Here is a 17,675-nt window from a genome sequence, read left to right as displayed (position 1 = left end):
GATGGAGGGGCTCTGAGGAAGGGCCACAGGCCAGATTGCATGGGACATCACCAGTCCTGGGCCATGTCCCTGGGCCTGCTGTCTGGACAGGAGAAGCAGGTGAGCAGTGAGAGGATGAGAGCAAGCCACAGAATTTTACTGAAAAAGACAGCTTTGAACTGTGTGTAGGGCTCTCTTCAGAAGAAAGGCAAGGGAAGAAGCCCAGTGAGTTCTGACAGCCATGGGGTGGGGGGGTGGCCCCTTATGCCCTGTGTCCCAACACATCATGAATGATGCCCCCAGCCCTCAGGGGTGGCACGGACCCGTGACAATCATTCCGGAAGTACAAGTGGTACCTGGGCAAGCCGTCAGCTGCCACTAAGGAGTTGGCCGTTTCCCTGCAGGTCCGCTCCACAGAAAGCAGAGAAGGGAGAAAAGCAGCTCCTTTACTCCCCTTCCGAGATTTTGTTCCCATTCTCAACAAAACCACTGTGTCCGCTGGGCCCAACCTCCTTTCAAGGGTGCATACCCTAAAAAGATGGCCCATCACGACCTGAGGGCCCTAACCCCCGTCTTCAGGTCCCCCTGTGTTTAGTTCCATGGTTACGGGAGGGGGGCCACCACCGTGGAACCTGCTCCAGGGCATCAGGCTCCCAGATGCACCACTGCAGGAGGCAGTGGTGAGCCGGCAGGCCCAAGCAGGGAGCCAAGGTGGGAATGCTGCCCCACGCTCCCACGGCCCGGGGCCTGGGGGTACTCAGGACAGGCATGCAAGCAGCAGTACCTTGTTGAGCTCCCTCAGCTTGCTCTTGGCGACAGCCGCGTCTTCATGCTCTGCAGCCAGCAGCTTCTCCTTCTCCTCCAGCTGGCGCTTCAGAATCGCCACGGGGTCGCCCTTCTGAGTGGCCTAGAAGTACCCACAGAGTGGCATTAACCAAGGGGCCACGTCCCCCCACCCCAGCAGTCAGACTGGGACCCACGACGAGACAGCAGGGGCCTGATCAAGTGGGATGGGGCTTCTATATGAGCTGGTTCTAACCTGACTGCACACGCTTCTGGGAATAGCTCCCCGGCCTCGACTTCCCCAGGGTGCCAGGCCTCTAGGCCCACTGTACAGAAGAGCTGTTTAGACCAAAGCTTCAGTTCTCAGGGCTAGCTTTTAGGAGCATGGAGTTTCCCACAAACTCGGACCAATGGTGGCCAGGGCCTCTTCCAACCCCATGGAGGCGCAATGAGCCATCGTTCCCAGCTTGGTGCCCAACCTGTAGCTGCTGTGTGAAGCCTCAGGCTGCTAGCTGAAGCCTGGAGACCTTGGGATGGGAGGTCTCCTACTATGGGGATAGTGGCCTGAGGTGGGTCCGGGCCTGTCCTCTTAGAGGAGTGGTCCTCCTGATCTCATCCAGTCGCTCACATGCCAGGAGACACCCTTCCCTCCCCAAGCTCACTGAGCGAGGAGCTCCCCTGTGACACACAATGTGCCCACCTCGGCGAGGGCCAGGAAGGAAGTAAGCCCCGCTGGTCTCAGGGCAGGGGTTCACATGTCTGGCTCTCAGGATACATCAACTCCGACCTCATTAACAAAGGTGCCACAAATTCTCTAGCAAAATTACCTACAATTCCGACTTTGGGTAAGGAACAAATGCGCGCCACACAGCATCTCCTGGGGACAGCTCACTCACCACCAACACCACCGGGCAGGTGTTGGCCTCTGAGAAGGCCCCCAGTGGCAGGAGGGGCAGCAGAGAAAGGGGTTTCTGAGATAGTCTTCAGGGCCCCCCACCATGCAGTTGGTCCCTACACCGTCTTTATTGCCCCAGAGCCCTGGCCACAAACCAACTAGGCCCCCGCTGCCTTGTTCACCCTCAGGCATCTGGAACCAGACCTGGGCCCTGGCCTGAAATGGCCTTCTTGTTTCTGTGGCTAGGCTGGTGGCCGGGCTGAGGCAGAAGCCGAAGCGTAATGGGGTGATTCATGCAGCCTGTGAAGGGGTGGCAGGCTTCTGCCGAGATAGGCAAGCGGAGGCTGTTTCAGGACCTCTGTGCAGCTAAGCAAGCTGCTTGTGGCCAGCCCACCCAGGACCATTCAGGCGAGGCTGGGGTCCCAGGTGAGAACTGCAACTTGCCGGCCCCTAAGGGAAGAGTAGGAGGGTAGGTCCACCTTATGCCAGGTGTCCTGAATGACGCCAGTCTTCTCGGACAGGATCTCAATGAGCCGCTGGGCCTCCCCCTCGTTGAACACCATGCTTCCAACCGTGGATACCAGCGTCTTGTAGGGGAGGTAGAGAGGGCTGTCGGAATCCGGGGGCCCTGTGCAGTGAGAGAGAAGGAGCAGGGACTTACCCTCAGACCCCAGCAACCAAGCTGGTTCTGCCTCAGAGCAGCAGGGAGCCAGGCTGAGCCAAGGCCTCCCGGCTGCTGGGACTGTGCAGGCTAAGGGCAGAGCCTCCATGGGTACCCCACGCTTTTTCGGAGAACTGAGAAGCAGACCACACTACAGGTTCTCCACCATCCTCCCAAGTGCCCAAAGAGAGCAGAGGGGGAGAGGTCCCTGAGGAAAGAAAGGATGTTATCCTGTACTGGAGGAGATGCCACCCCACATTTTATTATCAAACTGAGCAGAATTAAGCAAGGCATACTTTCCCCAAAGGTGCTTTTTTCCTTCCTTCTTTTTCCAGCCAACTGCTTGGTCCAGTTCTTGCCCTGCACAGCCCAGCAAGGTTTAGCCCTTAGCCATGACTGAGTCCTATGGCCCCACGACCCCTCATACACAAAGACCTCACAGCCACAACCCAGTGGTCAGGAGAGGAGGATGGAAAGCAAAGGTTCCTGCCTCTCAGGTTGCATCTCTGTGGTCCAGGGGAAAAGGAAGCTCTTCGCACACATCCGGGTTCAAACACTATTTCCGGCTTCATGAAGTCCAAGACCGGTTTTAGGAGAGGGGAGGTTGGTTCTTTTCACAATGGACCTGCCCAATTGTCAGGCTGTAAGTGAGCTCCAGCAGGGCAGAGTCAGGGGCCAACAGCCACCTGTCACTTCTGCAGTGCTCCTGATGTCCCCTCACACACACACACACACACACACACACACTGCAGGCTCTCATGCAGCCTTGAAGACAGGATAGGGAAACCCGAGGTGCCCCACCTGGCAGCACCCCTGCTCCGAAATGCCCGGATCTGCCCCACAGCCCACTGTCTGGGGTGTCGCAGAAGAGTGACATAAGAGAGAGAGGCTGGCCTGCCGAGGCACCTTCGCCTAAGCCCACCTCACTGAGGACAATGAATGGGGAAGGTTTCCATGGCAACCCTAAGTTCTCTAGCCTGTCACAATATTTTCACTGACTAGTCATAATATTTTCATCGCAAGTCAAAGCAATTAACATGATACCTTAATGGGGGGAATGTGGGGTGTGGGCGAGCTGGTTGCTATGAGCACCTTCGTTGTAGCATTTCTTACCCCCGTGAAGCTGGAGAGAGTAAAAATAACCACGCTGAAAGACGTAAGAGCTTGAGGGTGTCACGAAAATGAAGCGGGGGTGGGGTGCGCGCTCCCTTCAGCCTTTCTTCTTTTCACTGAGATATGTGTATGAGATAATCTCAGTGGTAAACTTATACACACGAGAAAAAGCATTCTGACTACAGCAGAGCCAAAATAGAAGCAAAGCCCCCCTCTAGAGTTTGCTACTAGAAGAAAACCCCACCGTTAGCATTTTGGTTTACAGCCCCCCGCCCCCACCCCGCGTTTCCCCCTCAGCCTGTAGAAAGATGCTTACTGCTAAGGTTTTCCAGAAGAGGGACAGCCACTCTTCAAAGACACAGCTGGGGTCAGACAGGGCAGGACAGCCCCTCTGAGGCCAAGCCCTGCACAGTGTCCCCCCTTCCTGCACTGTCCCACCATGCCAGCTACCAGCCACCAGCCACCAGCCACGCAGGGCCCCTGGGCCCTTGAAATGCGGCTGTCATGAACCCAGGTGTGCTACAAGGTACAAGTGCACCCCAGGTTTTGAAGACTTGGTATAGGGGGAAAAAAAGAATGTAAAACATCTGTAATGATTTTCCGTATCGACTGCATGTTGAAATGATACTACTTGGGGCAAACTGGGTTCAATAAAATCTAATAGATTTTTAATAGATTAATTTTTGCCATGGATCTGCTTTCTCACAGACTCGGCAGTCTCGACAGACTGCGCACCCTCCTGGAGGGCCAGGGAGACGGACCCCAGAATGTTCCCAAGGGTGTTCTGTAAGCGCCATTCACCTTTATGCAAACTTCCTAATCCGATTCTACTAAATTTTATTAGATTTATCAGGGAACCAAGCCATTGGTTCACTTCAACAACTGAACAATCCGAAGCTATGTACAGCAACACTGAACTCTCCCCTGCCCCTTGCCCAATCTCCCCACAGAAACTTCCATAGTAGTCCCTGTGTTCATATGGATGCCCCCTTTAAATATTTAGGGAGCCACAACTTTACAATTTTCCATTCAGTTTTTTAGGTAAGAATGGTGCCGTCTTTACTCTCCCCAGAGCTGGGGAAGTAAAAATGAAAGAAAAAAGCACTTGGAAGTAGAAACCAGAACGTGGGGACCCCATGTGAGTTGCATTCACTTCTGCATTTCAAGATCCTCTCACCAAACCAGTGGCACTAAGCTCATTTTGATGCCCGTGTCTGGGAAATGGGCAAGCGGACTCCCTGCAACAAAAAAGGTGCTAACAAGCTAACCCACGCCCGTGCGCTGTGCATCTCCAGCAATTATGTGAAGACTAGAAACAATCCTCAGGACCATGAGATCTTAAGGCACTAAAATAAACTTGTCGAAGACCAACGTTTCGTCCATTAGGTAGCCGACTTGCTAAAGACCATGAGACAGTGAATCCTAGTGGGGTCAGCTTCTCGAGGGCCTGTTCCTTCATGGTCCTGTGCTTTGCCCACCTCTGTGAGTCTGAAATGCCAGGGCGGCCTTGAGGAAGGACGCGGCAGGAAAGCAAGGAGTGGGGAGACAGGATCAGTATCTCATCGGTGGCTCTGAAGTAATCCAGACCCATCCAGCAGGAGACCCAGTGAACAGCCCCAGGGGCCAGGCCCTGCAAGAATGGCACCGGTCTGACTTGGGGTGGGGTGGGGGTAGTAACCTCCTGAGCGAGGTGACCACAGACGCGTTCCTTGTCCTCTGGGGGATGGCTCCCATGCAGTCCTCTCAGAAATGTGGACTTGCCAGGGAAAGCCAGAAACGAGATCTTTTTATGGGTCACCTGCAGACCTTTACTGCTGACAGCTACCTCAATGAAAAAGAAATGAATCAAACCACTGTGGCGTTGAACACATCTGTGGGCCAGGTCTAGCCTGCAAGTCACCTCTGCCCTCAGGCTATAGGACAGCATGGTCAGAAAAAGGGCCCTGAGCCAGGTGACCTGGGCTCAAATTTCAGCTCAGCTCCTGCCTGCCTGTGCATCCTTGGGCAAGTTGCTTCACCTCCCATGGCCTCAGTTCCCTCGTCTTCAAAATGGGGTAATAATCTTTCCTTTCTCACAGCCTCATTGCAAAGATTAAATCCCAACACGTTTGGAACAACACCCAGCATAAAAAGCACCACAGAATCAACCAGCGGGGCCACCTTCAAGCCCTAGTCACAGAAAGGTCCCAGGCCCCACCACACCCGGTCCCCAAAAGAGGCAATGCACAAAGGGAGGGGCTCAGGGGGGCTAAAGGGACTCAACCCTTCCTCTGACTCCCACCAAAGGAATAGAGAGGTCACGCAAAGGTGGTGCCCAGGAGCCAGGCCCGCAGACAGAGCGGCACAGCCCAAAGACCCTGTGGCTCCCGCCTTGTGTGGGCAGGGAGCATGGGGGGCACGGCTCCATTCGCACCCTCTCATGTTTATTAAAGCAAGGAGCCCTCTGCCCCCGCCAGGCCCCCAGCCAAGGAGCACGAGCCACTAGATAATGTGCGTTAACACCTCCGATTCCAAAATAAGGTGCCCTTCTGTGGCCCTGTTGGGAGCTTTAGTCACCAAAAATTAAACTGGTCTTGCAAACAGGCTCTTAGGAGTGTCTTTGTGCTGTCAACTACGGGATCCTCTGTGGACAGTTTTCTCTTCGTGTAACTACTGGGATCCCCAGCAGCCAGTGTCAGTGCTCAGGACCCTACAGGGCTCCACGGCCCAGCACCGCGTCGGCAGCAGCCCCTCTTGGTGTCCAGTTACTGAAACGTTCCAGCTCCTGCCCAGTGCACGTCTAGCTAATTCCACCAGCAGGGCGGTGCCAACAGCTGCTCATCAGTGAGGGAATGATGGCCCAGGCCATGCAACAGCTCATCCCAGAGCGCCAGCTCAATGTCAGCGGTGGGTGCAGGCTGCCCAGGGTGGGCCGGTCCCAGCGGTCACCATCCACAGTATGCTCACGTGGTATACCTGACAGCCAGCAAACTGCTGGGCCTGGAGGGTAAGTTGGAGGTAGAAGCACCAGCTAAGAGGCAGAGGAGACATGGGACGCGTGGGCACCACGAAGCCGATCCACATAAGAGGAACGTGGGGAGGGCGTGCTGCCAAGGAAGCAACTGCAGCCGTGGTGCCAGGAGAGATTTCAAAGCAGGAGTTGCTGCAGCCAAGAAGGCGAGGGCTGGCTCAAGGTGGGGGCAGCAAGGACAAGCAACGAGGCTTGGAAGGGCCTTGCTCTCCAGAGCAGAGGGAAGGGAGACTAGAGTGGGTCTATGTCTTCCTAGGTCCCAAGGATCTGGATTCTATCTCATAGACAAGGAGCACGGCCAGTAGGGAGAAAGGTCTGTGCCTGTACACATGGCGGGGACAAGGCGGGAGGCAGGGGCAGAGGAGGGAAAATCCCCGGGGGGGGGGCAGTGGCTCAAGGGCACTGAAGAAGCTGAGCTAGGGGGACAGAGGCCCAGGTGTCAATCTAGGGACTCTGCCAGTGGAACCTGCCCCGGGGGTGAGGTGTGGGGGGCTGAGAGAGAACTCCAGTAGCAGAAACACTCGTTTGCTCAGGGAACATCCAGGCCAGTTCTGCAGGCCTGTCCTATCTCAGACACACAGATGCAGGCCAAATGGCTGCTGCGTCCAGATGTTGCACAAGGGCCACCCCAACAGTGTAGGCTGGTGGCCCCGCATGGCTCTACTGCAGGAAGCCAGACCCCAACCTCAGGACCTCCAGGCCCTGACATCCCCAATCCTGAACCAAACTCGGATTGAAGGCCCCAGGAAGGGCTCCCCTGTGCCTCCTTGAAGCCCACCACTGCACAAGCAACCATCTGACTTAGAGACGGAGACAAGCTCCTGACTCCTGCTGGCCCACATACAAAGGGCACCCCCACAACACCACAGAGAAGCCAGCAAGCACACCCTTCTCTAGAGATGTGGGACTGGCCAGCATGTCGGCAGTCTTCCCACTGGCTTCAAACTGTGGGGTGGAGGCTGCGAAGGGTCCTCATATGAGTTTGCGGGAAAGCAGCCCTTACAAGGCCCCGGACGGAAGATCCAATGACTGCACTGGAGGCAGGGGGCAGCGGCTCCTGGGCAGCACGCACACACCCTACGCCCAGCTCAGGCTGCGAAGTCTGCCACTGCCCAGCGGCCACCCTGCCCTCCCAATCCAATCCCCGAGAAGCAGCCATGCTCCTTGTCTGCCACAGACACTAATATCTGGCATTTTAACTGTATGGAACAAAGTACCAAAAATATTAAGAGCAGCCCAATCTGGGGGCCTTTGAATCCGGCCTTTCACTTTGGAGAAAAAAAGTAATCTTAACAAATCCCAGAGGCTGTGTGTTGAATAATGCCTCATGGAATTTAAAAATCCCATAGATTAAATGACTTTTACTCATTATACTTTTTTCCTCCAAATTTCAACAAAATCCAGTTTATACCCAGAGGAAAAAAGAGAGAGAGAGAGAAGAGAAACATCACAGTACTTCTTAAAGAAAGACAAGCCCTGTAGGACTTCTGGGCAAGATCCTTCCGCAGGCTTCCTCAGGCATGTAGGTGGTCCAAGGAGAACACGCCTTACTTAAATAATGATCGAGATTTTTAGCAGAAAAGACAAGATTTGTGCACCTGTGGGCTTCCTGACCGCAGCTGCCTCAGGGTGGCCTCAGGAGCCCCAGCACTGCCATGTTTTAAGATGACTGAATGGAGAGTTCTGGAAGAATGTCATCCAGCAACTTCTCTAAGACATGGCAGTGCCATACTGATTCGGCTCCTTCCCGAAGCAATGCTTTTGTTCTTTCAAAAAAGAAAATTTTGGTTTGAAGAACTTACACAGAAAGTGAACAAAGGCTGAAAAGCCCTACAGAGATTTCAGAGCTTCAAACCCTGAAAAACAGTTCATAAGAAAAGAGTATCAGACCCAATCTCAATACACACCTGTCTATACCCCAGCCCTAAGGGGCTGAAGAGAGGCCGCCGAGGTGGGCTGGGCCTGGCCTGAGAGGGGCCTCAAATGGAGGCATGAAGGCTTGAGGCTGTCCCTGCCACCATCTGCTGTCCATGTGACTTCTGGGAAGTCTCAAAAGAGAGCTGAACTTCGGTTTCGGCTTTTGGAAAAGCACGTAAACCTACAAATCCACATTACAGACCTATAAGGGGATAAATGCATGGAAAGGAGCTTCATAAACCACATGCCTAACCAAGTATCTGGTTGAGAACAATAGTGTCATGTTCCTGGTGGTGACCCAGCAAACACACAGTGCAAGAAGGTCATTGTGGGAGGTGCTGGGGGGGTGGGATTGTGGGAAGGAAGGGGTGTCACACCTATCAAGTCACATGGTTTAAGATTAGGGCCTCTGCTAAGCTACAGATCCCTTCAGCAAAGTTTCCCTAGTGTGTCTGAAAATTCTTCCCTATCTGCCCTGACCTCTGGTGACCCCTGCTTCATTAGATTAAAGAACATGCTCCTATTTGTGCATTTTTGCCTGCTCTGGGAGGAGAGGCCAGGGGTGGGGGAGGGATTGCACCATATGGAGCTGAGCCTCCCCCACCTTCCCCAAGATCCTGCCAGTTTAACAGATGTGGGAACCACTAACTCCATCTCAGCTCAGTTCATGACAATGCACTGGGCACCCAGGGGCTGGGATGTGCCTGAGGGGAACTGGTCACTTTCCTCCCTTGACCTGGACGACCCCTGAAGGAGCAGCATTCCTTTCTGATGCTTGGAAGATGCTCAAGGGACCTATGGTCAGGGCTGGGCTGCCTCACGGTGCCTGAAAGGTGAGGAGTTCCACTTGGTACAGTGAGTGCCTGTTTATTTGCCTCACAGACAAATAATGGAGTTTGTTTTTTTTTTATTTTCCATCTAAAAAATAACGCAGGTCACGAAAAAAATGGAAAATGCAGAAAGCAAAGGAAAGGTAACTAAAATTTACCCACGGTCCTGTCACTCACATGAACTTGTGTGTGTGTATGTGTAACAGGGTCACTGTGGGGTGTCTGAAAGCGGGTTCTACCTTCTGCAGGTGGGCCGGGATCCCCTGGGCTCTGACTCGATGAGCTTCTGACCCCAGGGCGCACAGGCCGCAGACAGGGGAGGGGGTCCCCGCTGAAGCCAGTGCCGGAGGGGAGGGCCCCACTCAGCAGTAGCAGTGTGCATGCCGAACTCCAGCAGAAGCTGGACAGTGTGGAGTGTGTGCAGATGAGCACCCCACATTCCCCAAGACTGTCTTTGCTTTATCGGGGGGCCAGGCCTGCAGTGTGCAAACCTGGACTCCCTTCCAGGCGCTGGGATGAAACAGCTCACCTAAAAAGCGTCCGCTTACCAGCCTGTTAGCACCCGTGCAGCCCAGGGCAGGCAGGCTGGCAGAAGTACTGTAAAGACGGAGCCCGAGGGCAAAAACAGATTTTCAAGAAACCACCACCAGGTACACAATGCACTTCCTGTAAGAGGTCCACAGCTTTTCCTAATAAACACCGAACAGGAGAATGAGCCAGCCGAGGCCTGCAAGCTGGCTGCACACACTCGGGAGCTTTAGTTGCGGGGAAATAGCCACTTCTCTGCGGTTCCCTGAGCTCCCTCTTCTGCCAATGATAAGAAAGGAATCTGCGCCTTCTCTTTATTGCACCCCTGGGTTTCTCATGCTCCCCTGAAGTGATCGCTATTCCTACAGCACCATGGGAGAGGTCAAGTCGGGTGCAAGGCTCTGGGAAACACTCGTGTGGGCCTGTCACCACTCTGCGAGAACAGGAAATCGTGAAATGTCTTTGGGGAGTGATGTAGCACTGTCCTCCTAAATTAAAAATGCACCTGCCTTTCCACTTGGCCATGCCATATCTAAAGAGCTGCTCACACTCTAACACACATACGTCACCATGGCATTCATGGTGCTGACTCTTGGGGTGCCTGGGTGGCTTGGTCAGGTGAGCACCCGACTCCTGGTTTCAGCTCAGGTCACGATCTCAGGGTCATGAGATCGAGCCCTGCCTCTTGGACTGCTGAGTGTAGTCTGCTGGAGATCCTCTCCCTCTGCCCCTCTCCCCACTCACTCTCTCTGAAATTGTAAAAAAAAAAAAAAAAAAAAAAAAAAAAAAAAAGAAATCCACCTTCCAAAAAAACCACACACTAGTAAATATCATTTAAATAAACAAATGAGGGACGCCTGGGTGGCTCAGTTGGTTAAGCAGCTGCCTTCAGCTCAGGTCATGATCCCAGCGTCCTGGGATCGAGTCCCACATGGGGCTCCTTGCTCAGCAGGGAGCCTGCTTCTCCCTCTGCCTCTGCCTGCCACTCTGTCTGCCTGTGCTCGCTCTCTCCCCCTCTCTCTCTCTGATAAATAAAATCTTTAATAAATAAATAAATAAATAAATAAATAAACAAACGAGACATTGCTGCTTTGAAGCAGGATGGAGCTGGAGGGAGCAGCCCCATAGGTACAGTAGGAAACGATGTCACCAGTACCCTGGTAAGCAAAGCAAGCCCCGCAAGCTGTGTGCCCCGCAGGCCCCATCTGGGTGTGCTGCGGTATTGAGCAGAATGTCTCCCGGGCTCCCCCGGGAAAGGGTGAGGAGAGGCATGGAGTGGAAAGACTCGGTCTTTCACCTTCCACGCTTCTGTATTGCTCGTATTTTGTTTGCTGGAAGGACGTTATTTATACAATAATACATTTTTAAAGCATGGATTAGAAGGCAGGTGTTCACTGTCAAATCTGGCCATGACAAGCAGTAAAAAGCTGCCACATGGCCCTGATTTGTTCTTGTAGGAAAAAACAGATCGGAAGTGCTGGAAGAGCTCCAAGCTGGGCCTGTAGAAGCACGTCCCGAGTCCGCCTCCACACCTGCCCTGTCTCTCTCTGGGGTGCCTGTCGGCGAGGACCCTGCTGGGCCCACCTGGTGACAACTGAGGACACACCCTCGTCTGTGGTGCCCCCAGCTCCGGGGCACATTTTGCAGGTTTTGCTGATCTGCCACGTGCCATGGGCTGGCCGCAGCTTCCATGACCTCACTTGTCACATCGCACTGGGATAAGGAGGACAATGGGGCCATGCCCCACGCCACTCGGGATATAGGCAGACAGAACAAGGCACGAGATGAGCTGGGTGGTGCCAACAAAGGGCTGCAGAGACGTGCTCATTTTCACAGGCCTCTCCTCTCCTGGTTGCTCTGGCTGAGAACAGCAGTGTCCAAAAGAACTGACTGTGCAGGTGGCCATGCCCTTCCCTGCACATCCCTTCCCTGCACAATCCAGGGAAGGCAGCCACGGGTGACAGGTGACTACAGACCAGTGAGGGGAGGGAGCATCATGTCAACAGGGGGGAAGAAATGTTCTGGTCTCGGGCAGCATGTTTAAGATTTGCAAGAGTCTGCTTAGACTGGACCCCTCTAAAAATGTAAGGGCTCGATGAATTAAACTTAATTTAAAAAGAAAGCAAACCCTGGAAAACATCGAGACAGCCAAAACTAACATGGATCGGCCTGGATGATGGGAGATGGGACCTCTCTCCGATGTTGCAATGAGAAGACTGCAAAGGCCAAGAGGGGGCACTTGGCCGCAAAAGCAGTGGCATAGATGGTCAGAGACACACAGAAGGAAGCGCCATCCACAGACAGTATCATGTGCAGTGGAGATAGGATACCTGAGAGGTGAATTTCTTCATTCTTCAGAGGGAGCATGAGAGTCTAGGGACATGGGGTAGAAACTAACACTTCGTTTTTCATTTTCCCAAGTGTGCACTGTGGGATCTCAGCCTTGTGTTCCTGTGGTTGGGTGGAGAGCCATCTTCGAGTCCAACCCCAACCCCCACCCCCTGGGGCAGATGCAGACCACTCTGTGCGCCAATACCAACTATTCCTAAGACAGTCTGTGTGTTCAGAAATTCTGGAAACTTCCCCCAGTGCAGTGCTTCCTCAGCTTTGCTGTGCAGATGAATCACCTGGAGAATTTGTCGAGAGGGAGTCTGACTCGGTAGTTCTGGGTGGAGCCTGAGACTCTGCATTTCTAACCAGCTCCCAAGAGACGCTAATGCCATTGGTCTCAGGACCAGAGCTTGCTAGATGGGGGTGCAGGGGAGGGGAAAGTAAGGACCTCATGAGTCCCTGCCAGGGCAAGATGGTGTGTCTCTGCTGGCTTCCAGCGGCTTCACTCCTCTTATCTGTAAGTGATCGTGGGCCCAAGGGTAGAATGAGTGAGGTGTGTGTTTTGTCCTTAGTTTGGGGGTCTGGTGTTCCCAAACACAGACATGCAGTTCAGGACTTGCTCTGAGGAAGCACTCTGAAGTCAGAGGTCAGTGATGAGCCATCCAGACCCTTCTCCACTCTGGGAGCCTTGAGGCATTTGCAGTGATATTCCTGCCTCTCTGGCAAATCTGGTTTCTTTCTGTGTTTCTAATTAGCCAGAAGCTGTGGAGACGGAGGGTCTGAAGAACAAGTCCATGGACAGAGTGGGGCTCAGGCCTTCTGCTGCAATGACCTCTCATACATGGAGTTTTGTGCTCCAGAATTAATCAGACTCATATTTAGCATTTGTGGCTCTGGTCTTGCAGCCATGACCGTGTTGTCTAGTGGAAAGCAGACCACGTTCTTTTCATGCAGTCATACTACACATCCCATGGTCCTCCATTGGCTCAGGGGGCAGCAGTCAGCCCTGGCCACCTGCCTTTGACCTTCTAGTCTGTGGGCTGTGGGTGAGCTTCTGGGTGTCTGTTCATGGCCTGTCCACCCCCAGTTTCTCCAGGGTCCTGTGCACTCAAGGGTACAACTTGGGCTGGGCTGGCCCTGGGCATCCAGAAACTCGGGGGCCTGGAGGTGTGAGGAGCCTAGGCTACTGGGGGGATGCTGCCTGCTGAGGAGGAGCAGAAGCTTAGGGAAAGGAAGGAGTTCCTTCTCTGAATAGAGGAGACCCTGGCTCAGGCCAGGGAGGGCTCCAGGGCCATGAAGTTTGAACTGTTGGGCACCAGAGAGCTAGTCGAGGGTTGCGTTCAAATCAACCAAAAGTCCATCAAATGCCAGGCTCAGGTGCACTGGCCACATTCCATAGTATTTCATCTTTCTTATCCCAGCCATGGTATTTCTTTTCTCTGTCCAAATTGCTTTGTACACCAGCAAGCTGCCATGTGGGCTCACACAGGTCAGAAAGTTAGGTCCTCCTCCAAACAAGGCTCTCTATTACCTGGAAATTAGTACCATTTGCCCTCCTTCCTAACATAAGCACCTATTCCATGCCTTACTTCATGTCTAAAGCCGAACACAGTAACAATGGCTAGAGGATACAGCAAGCTCTATTCTGAGCATACCTCATGCTTTACAGAACACAGGCCAGTTCTTGGTTCCCTCCCTGTCTTCATGCCTCAAGTACCCTGTTCCTGGGTCAAGTGGAACACCACTTTAAAGACAAGACAGTGTGCCTTTCCTCCAGCGTGCGGAGGCAGACTGATGCTAAATATCTGGATTTTCAAACGGCTTTGGAAGGCTGATCCGACCTGTGTGGCCAGGTGGGCTGATCCTTGACCTTCAGCAGGAGCCTGGAGCTGATCACACAGCACAGGGTCCCCTCACAAGGTATACCCCCCCCCAAAGCTGGGGGAGGAGGAAACCTGGAAAAAGTGAATGTAGCTTCACAAAGGGGTAAGAAAGGGAAACCCAGCTAAAAACACAAGGCCTTGCGCTACCAAGCACAGGCCCACACATTTCAGATCTCCTAAGATGCCTCATTAAGACAAATGCAATTAATTTTCCAAAACAACTAATGACTAGTCAGTCTTTTTTTTTTTTTTTTTTTTTAAGTGGGCTCCATGCCCAACATGGGGCTCAAACTCATGACCCTAAGATCAAGAGTCGCATGCTCTACCAGCTGAGCCAGCCAGGCACCCCTAGTCAAAGACCTTTAAAAAAAAGGGGAGGAGAAAGAAAGAAAGAATAGAAAATGCAAGACTACCGTATCAAATGAATGATGAACATGAAACCGGAACTCACTGGCCCAATTTCTCTAGTAATATGCACTCAAAACATAACAGAAAATTACTGTTCTGTATTATCTTGTATTATCTGACAAGTACATAAAATGACCCACTAAGTAACTGGGATAGGGAAGAGGAAAAACTGGGGGTGGGGTGGGGTTGGATGCCACCGCTCCTTTAAAACACCCTGCCATTATTCATTTAACAAACACACAGACATGAGTACCACGTGAGGTTAGCGACAGAACGGGCTGGTAGAACACAGGCCTCGAAGATCTGCCCAGACACAGAAGTGTTCCAGACTGCATGGCAGATGGAATTACTATTCCCAATTCCTTTCTTTTCCTCACACCTTTTCCAACGCCATGTAGCAGTCTGGCCCACTGGAGAAAGTGGGCTTCCTGTCCCTTGCTGCTGGCTTGGTCACATGACTTGCTCGGGCCAACAGGATGCTGGCTTGAAATGTATCCTTTCACAGCTCTGCCATCACCATGAGAAGGGCTTCTGCCCTCCAGAATCCCTGAGGTCTCAGGCTAGAGCCCAGAAGGGAACCCATGTGCAACAGACTGAGGTTCAACCTGCAGGAAGGAGCCAAAACATGAGCCACTCAGCAGAGACAACCCAGATCAGTCAACCTTCAGCCAGTTCAACAGAAGCATGAACATGAATAAATGACTGCTGGTGTAAGCTACCAAATTCTGGAATGTTTGTTATGCAGCTCTGCTGTGGCAACAGCTAACTGATACATAAGGCTCCCCCAGAAGGAATCCATAGGCCACTGAAGGATAGCTTCCCCCACCAAGTTCACAGAGATATCAGAACTACTTACCAGGCTCACCTTTCTTCTTTGAACCAGACTTCTTCTTCGCAGGAGCTTCTTGCTTTGGTGCATCTTGGCTCTGGACCATATCTGCATTTTTGCCTTGGATAGGAGCTGACTCTGCCTTTTTACCCTGATTGACAGACGCATCCACCTTTTTGCCCTGGTTGGGGGACCCTTCTGACTTTTTGCCCTGGTTTAAGGTTCCCTCTGCCTTTTTGCCTTGATTGGGGGCCCCCTCTCCTTTTTTCCCCTGGCTCACAACACCCTCTGCCTTTGTGCCCTGATTAGCAATGGAATCTGCCTTTTTGCCCTGATTCTGGGCCCCCTCGGCTTTTTTGCCCTGATTCTGGGCCCCCTCGGCTTTTTTGCCCTGATTCTGGCCCCCCTCAGCCTTTTTGCCTTGATTCTGGGCCCCCTCTGTCTTTTTGCCCTGGTTGGGGGTCCCTTCTGTCTTTTTGCCCTGGTTTGGGGTTCCTTCCTTTTTGCCCTGGTTGGGGCCCCCCTCTGCCTTTTTACCCTGGTTGGGGGTCCCCTCTGCCTTTTTGCCCTGGTTTGGGGTTCCCTCCTTTTTGCCCTGGTTAGGGGCCCCCTCGGCCTTTTTGCCCTGGTTCTGGGCCACTTCTGCCTTTTTGCCCTGGTTCTGGGTCCCCTCAGCTTTTTTGCCTTGGTTCTGGGACCCCTCTGCCTTTTTGCCCTGGTTCTGGGACCCCTCTGCCTTTTTGCCCTGGTTGGGGGTTCCCTCTACCTTTTTGCTCTGGTTCTGAACCACTTCCACCTTTTTGCCCTGATTGGGGCTCCCCTCTGCCTTTTTGCCCTGGTTGGAGGCCCCCTCTGACTTTTTGCCCTGATTCTGTGCCCCTTCTGTCTTTTTGCCCTGATTCTGGGCCCCCTCAACTTTTTTGCCCTGGTTGGGAGCTCCCTCTGCCTTTTTGCCCTGGTTGGGGGCCCCATCTGTCTTTTTGCCTTGGTTGGGGGCCGCTTCTGCCTTTTTGCCCTGGTTTGGAGTTCCTTCTGCCTTTTTGCCTTGATTCTGGGCCCCCTCTGCTTTTTTGCCCTGGTTTGGGGCCACTTCTACCTTTTTGCCCTGATTCTGGGCTCCCTCTGCCTTTTTGCCCTGATTCTGGGCTCCCTCTGCCTTTTTGCCCTGGTTGGGAGCCCCCTCTGCCTTTTTGCCCTGGTTGGGGGTTCCTTCTGCCTTTTTGCTCTGGTTCTGGGCTCCCTCTGCCTTTTTACCCTGTGCAGTGCCAGTGGCGGGGATACTGGCCTTGGCACCCACTGGGGGCACAACCACCATAGGCACCTCCTTGGGAGCAGTTTCTAAGATGGCAGCCTTGGAGGCAAGAACTTGGATGGAATTCACTACAGAACTGACTGCTGGTTCCACCTTTGCCACTTTTTTCTCCTTTTTCTTTTTGTCCTTAGGGGAGGAGGCGAGCTTCTCTTGGGGCATGGCTGGTACCGTGGCTATGGGGGCAATGACCATGGGGGACTGGACTGGGGTTGGAGCCACGGCCACTGCAGGTGCCCGCACTGGGTCTTTGAGAAGGATGGTCATGTTGGGGACTGGCTCATGGTCAGGTATCTTCCCATTAGGTTTATCTTCCTTTTTCTTGGTCTTTCCTTTCTTCTCCACTGTTTTCTCCTTCTTCTTCTTCTCCACTTTCTGGTGGTGAGTTTTCGCCATCTCCTTGCGCTGGTTGGCCAGGGCTTCTTCATAGGACGTCTCCTTCATGGAGAAGGTTGACACGAGGAAGATGCCAATGGCAGAAACAACCATGAATCCACCAAAGACCACAACCCCCAAGGTCTGAGTGTCGTAAATATCCATCCTGGCTTGCTTTCCTTTCACCTGCCAAATACATACATGTAGATTACTTTTTGCAGAAACTGCAGCATTTATTAGTTTCCATCCTCATCCCCACCCCCAAACTTAACCTTTCACTAATTCTTCAGACTGGTAAGTTCAAAGAAGAAACAAATTCCTACAATCTCTGATGTCATACATTCCTTCCTGCCCCTCTTTAGAAGTGAGGCACCTTTAAAAAAAAAAAAAAGATTTATTTATTTGAGAGAGAGCAAGTGAGCATGCACTCACAGGCTGGGGAGGGTACAAAGAAACTTAAGCAGACTCCATGCAGAGCCTGACGTGGGGCTCAATCTCAAGATCCTGAAGCCCCACGGGGACTCGATCTCATGACCCTGAATCACAACTTGAGCCAAAACCAAGATTCAAATGCTTAACTGACTGTGCCACCCAGGCACCCCCAGATATAAGTTTTTATGCAAGATATGAGCAGCCCCCGTTAGTGCTAGGATAGGAAGCAATAGAGCATCAGCAGCGTACAGGTCTAGACATGTAATACCCTGGAGACTCAGAAGTCCCAATCACAATTTGATAGATTCTCTACTGCAGGGGTCAAAGATGCACATAAACACATGCATGGACAGGGGTGAGCAATGGGGAGTGGTGAGGACTGTGGCAAGAAT

The 17,675-nt window shown here is 52.9% G+C and overlaps 1 protein-coding gene across 6 annotated transcripts in view; it reads right to left on the bottom strand.

The window, feature by feature from the left end:
- RRBP1 (ribosome binding protein 1) overlaps positions 1 to 17,675 on the bottom strand; it is a 61,882-nt gene that overhangs the window by 21,282 nt on the left and 22,925 nt on the right. For all 6 annotated transcript variants that reach the window (XM_082743209.1, XM_082743211.1, XM_082743207.1 and 3 more), the window contains exons 2-4: positions 15,195 to 17,037; positions 2,137 to 2,285; positions 764 to 886 (exon numbers count right to left, since the gene is read on the bottom strand). In XM_082743209.1, coding sequence (XP_082599335.1) covers positions 764 to 886; positions 2,137 to 2,285; positions 15,195 to 17,016 — 2,094 coding nt within the window. In that variant the 5' untranslated portion in view covers positions 17,017 to 17,037. The remainder of the gene's footprint in view (positions 1 to 763; positions 887 to 2,136; positions 2,286 to 15,194; positions 17,038 to 17,675) is intronic.

Source organism: Mustela nivalis (assembly GCF_964662115.1).
Source record: "Mustela nivalis genome assembly, chromosome: 8".
Taxonomy (NCBI): domain Eukaryota; kingdom Metazoa; phylum Chordata; class Mammalia; order Carnivora; family Mustelidae; genus Mustela; species Mustela nivalis.
The sequence above is the reverse complement of the archived record's forward strand: the minus strand, read 5'-3'. Positions and strand labels throughout refer to the sequence as shown.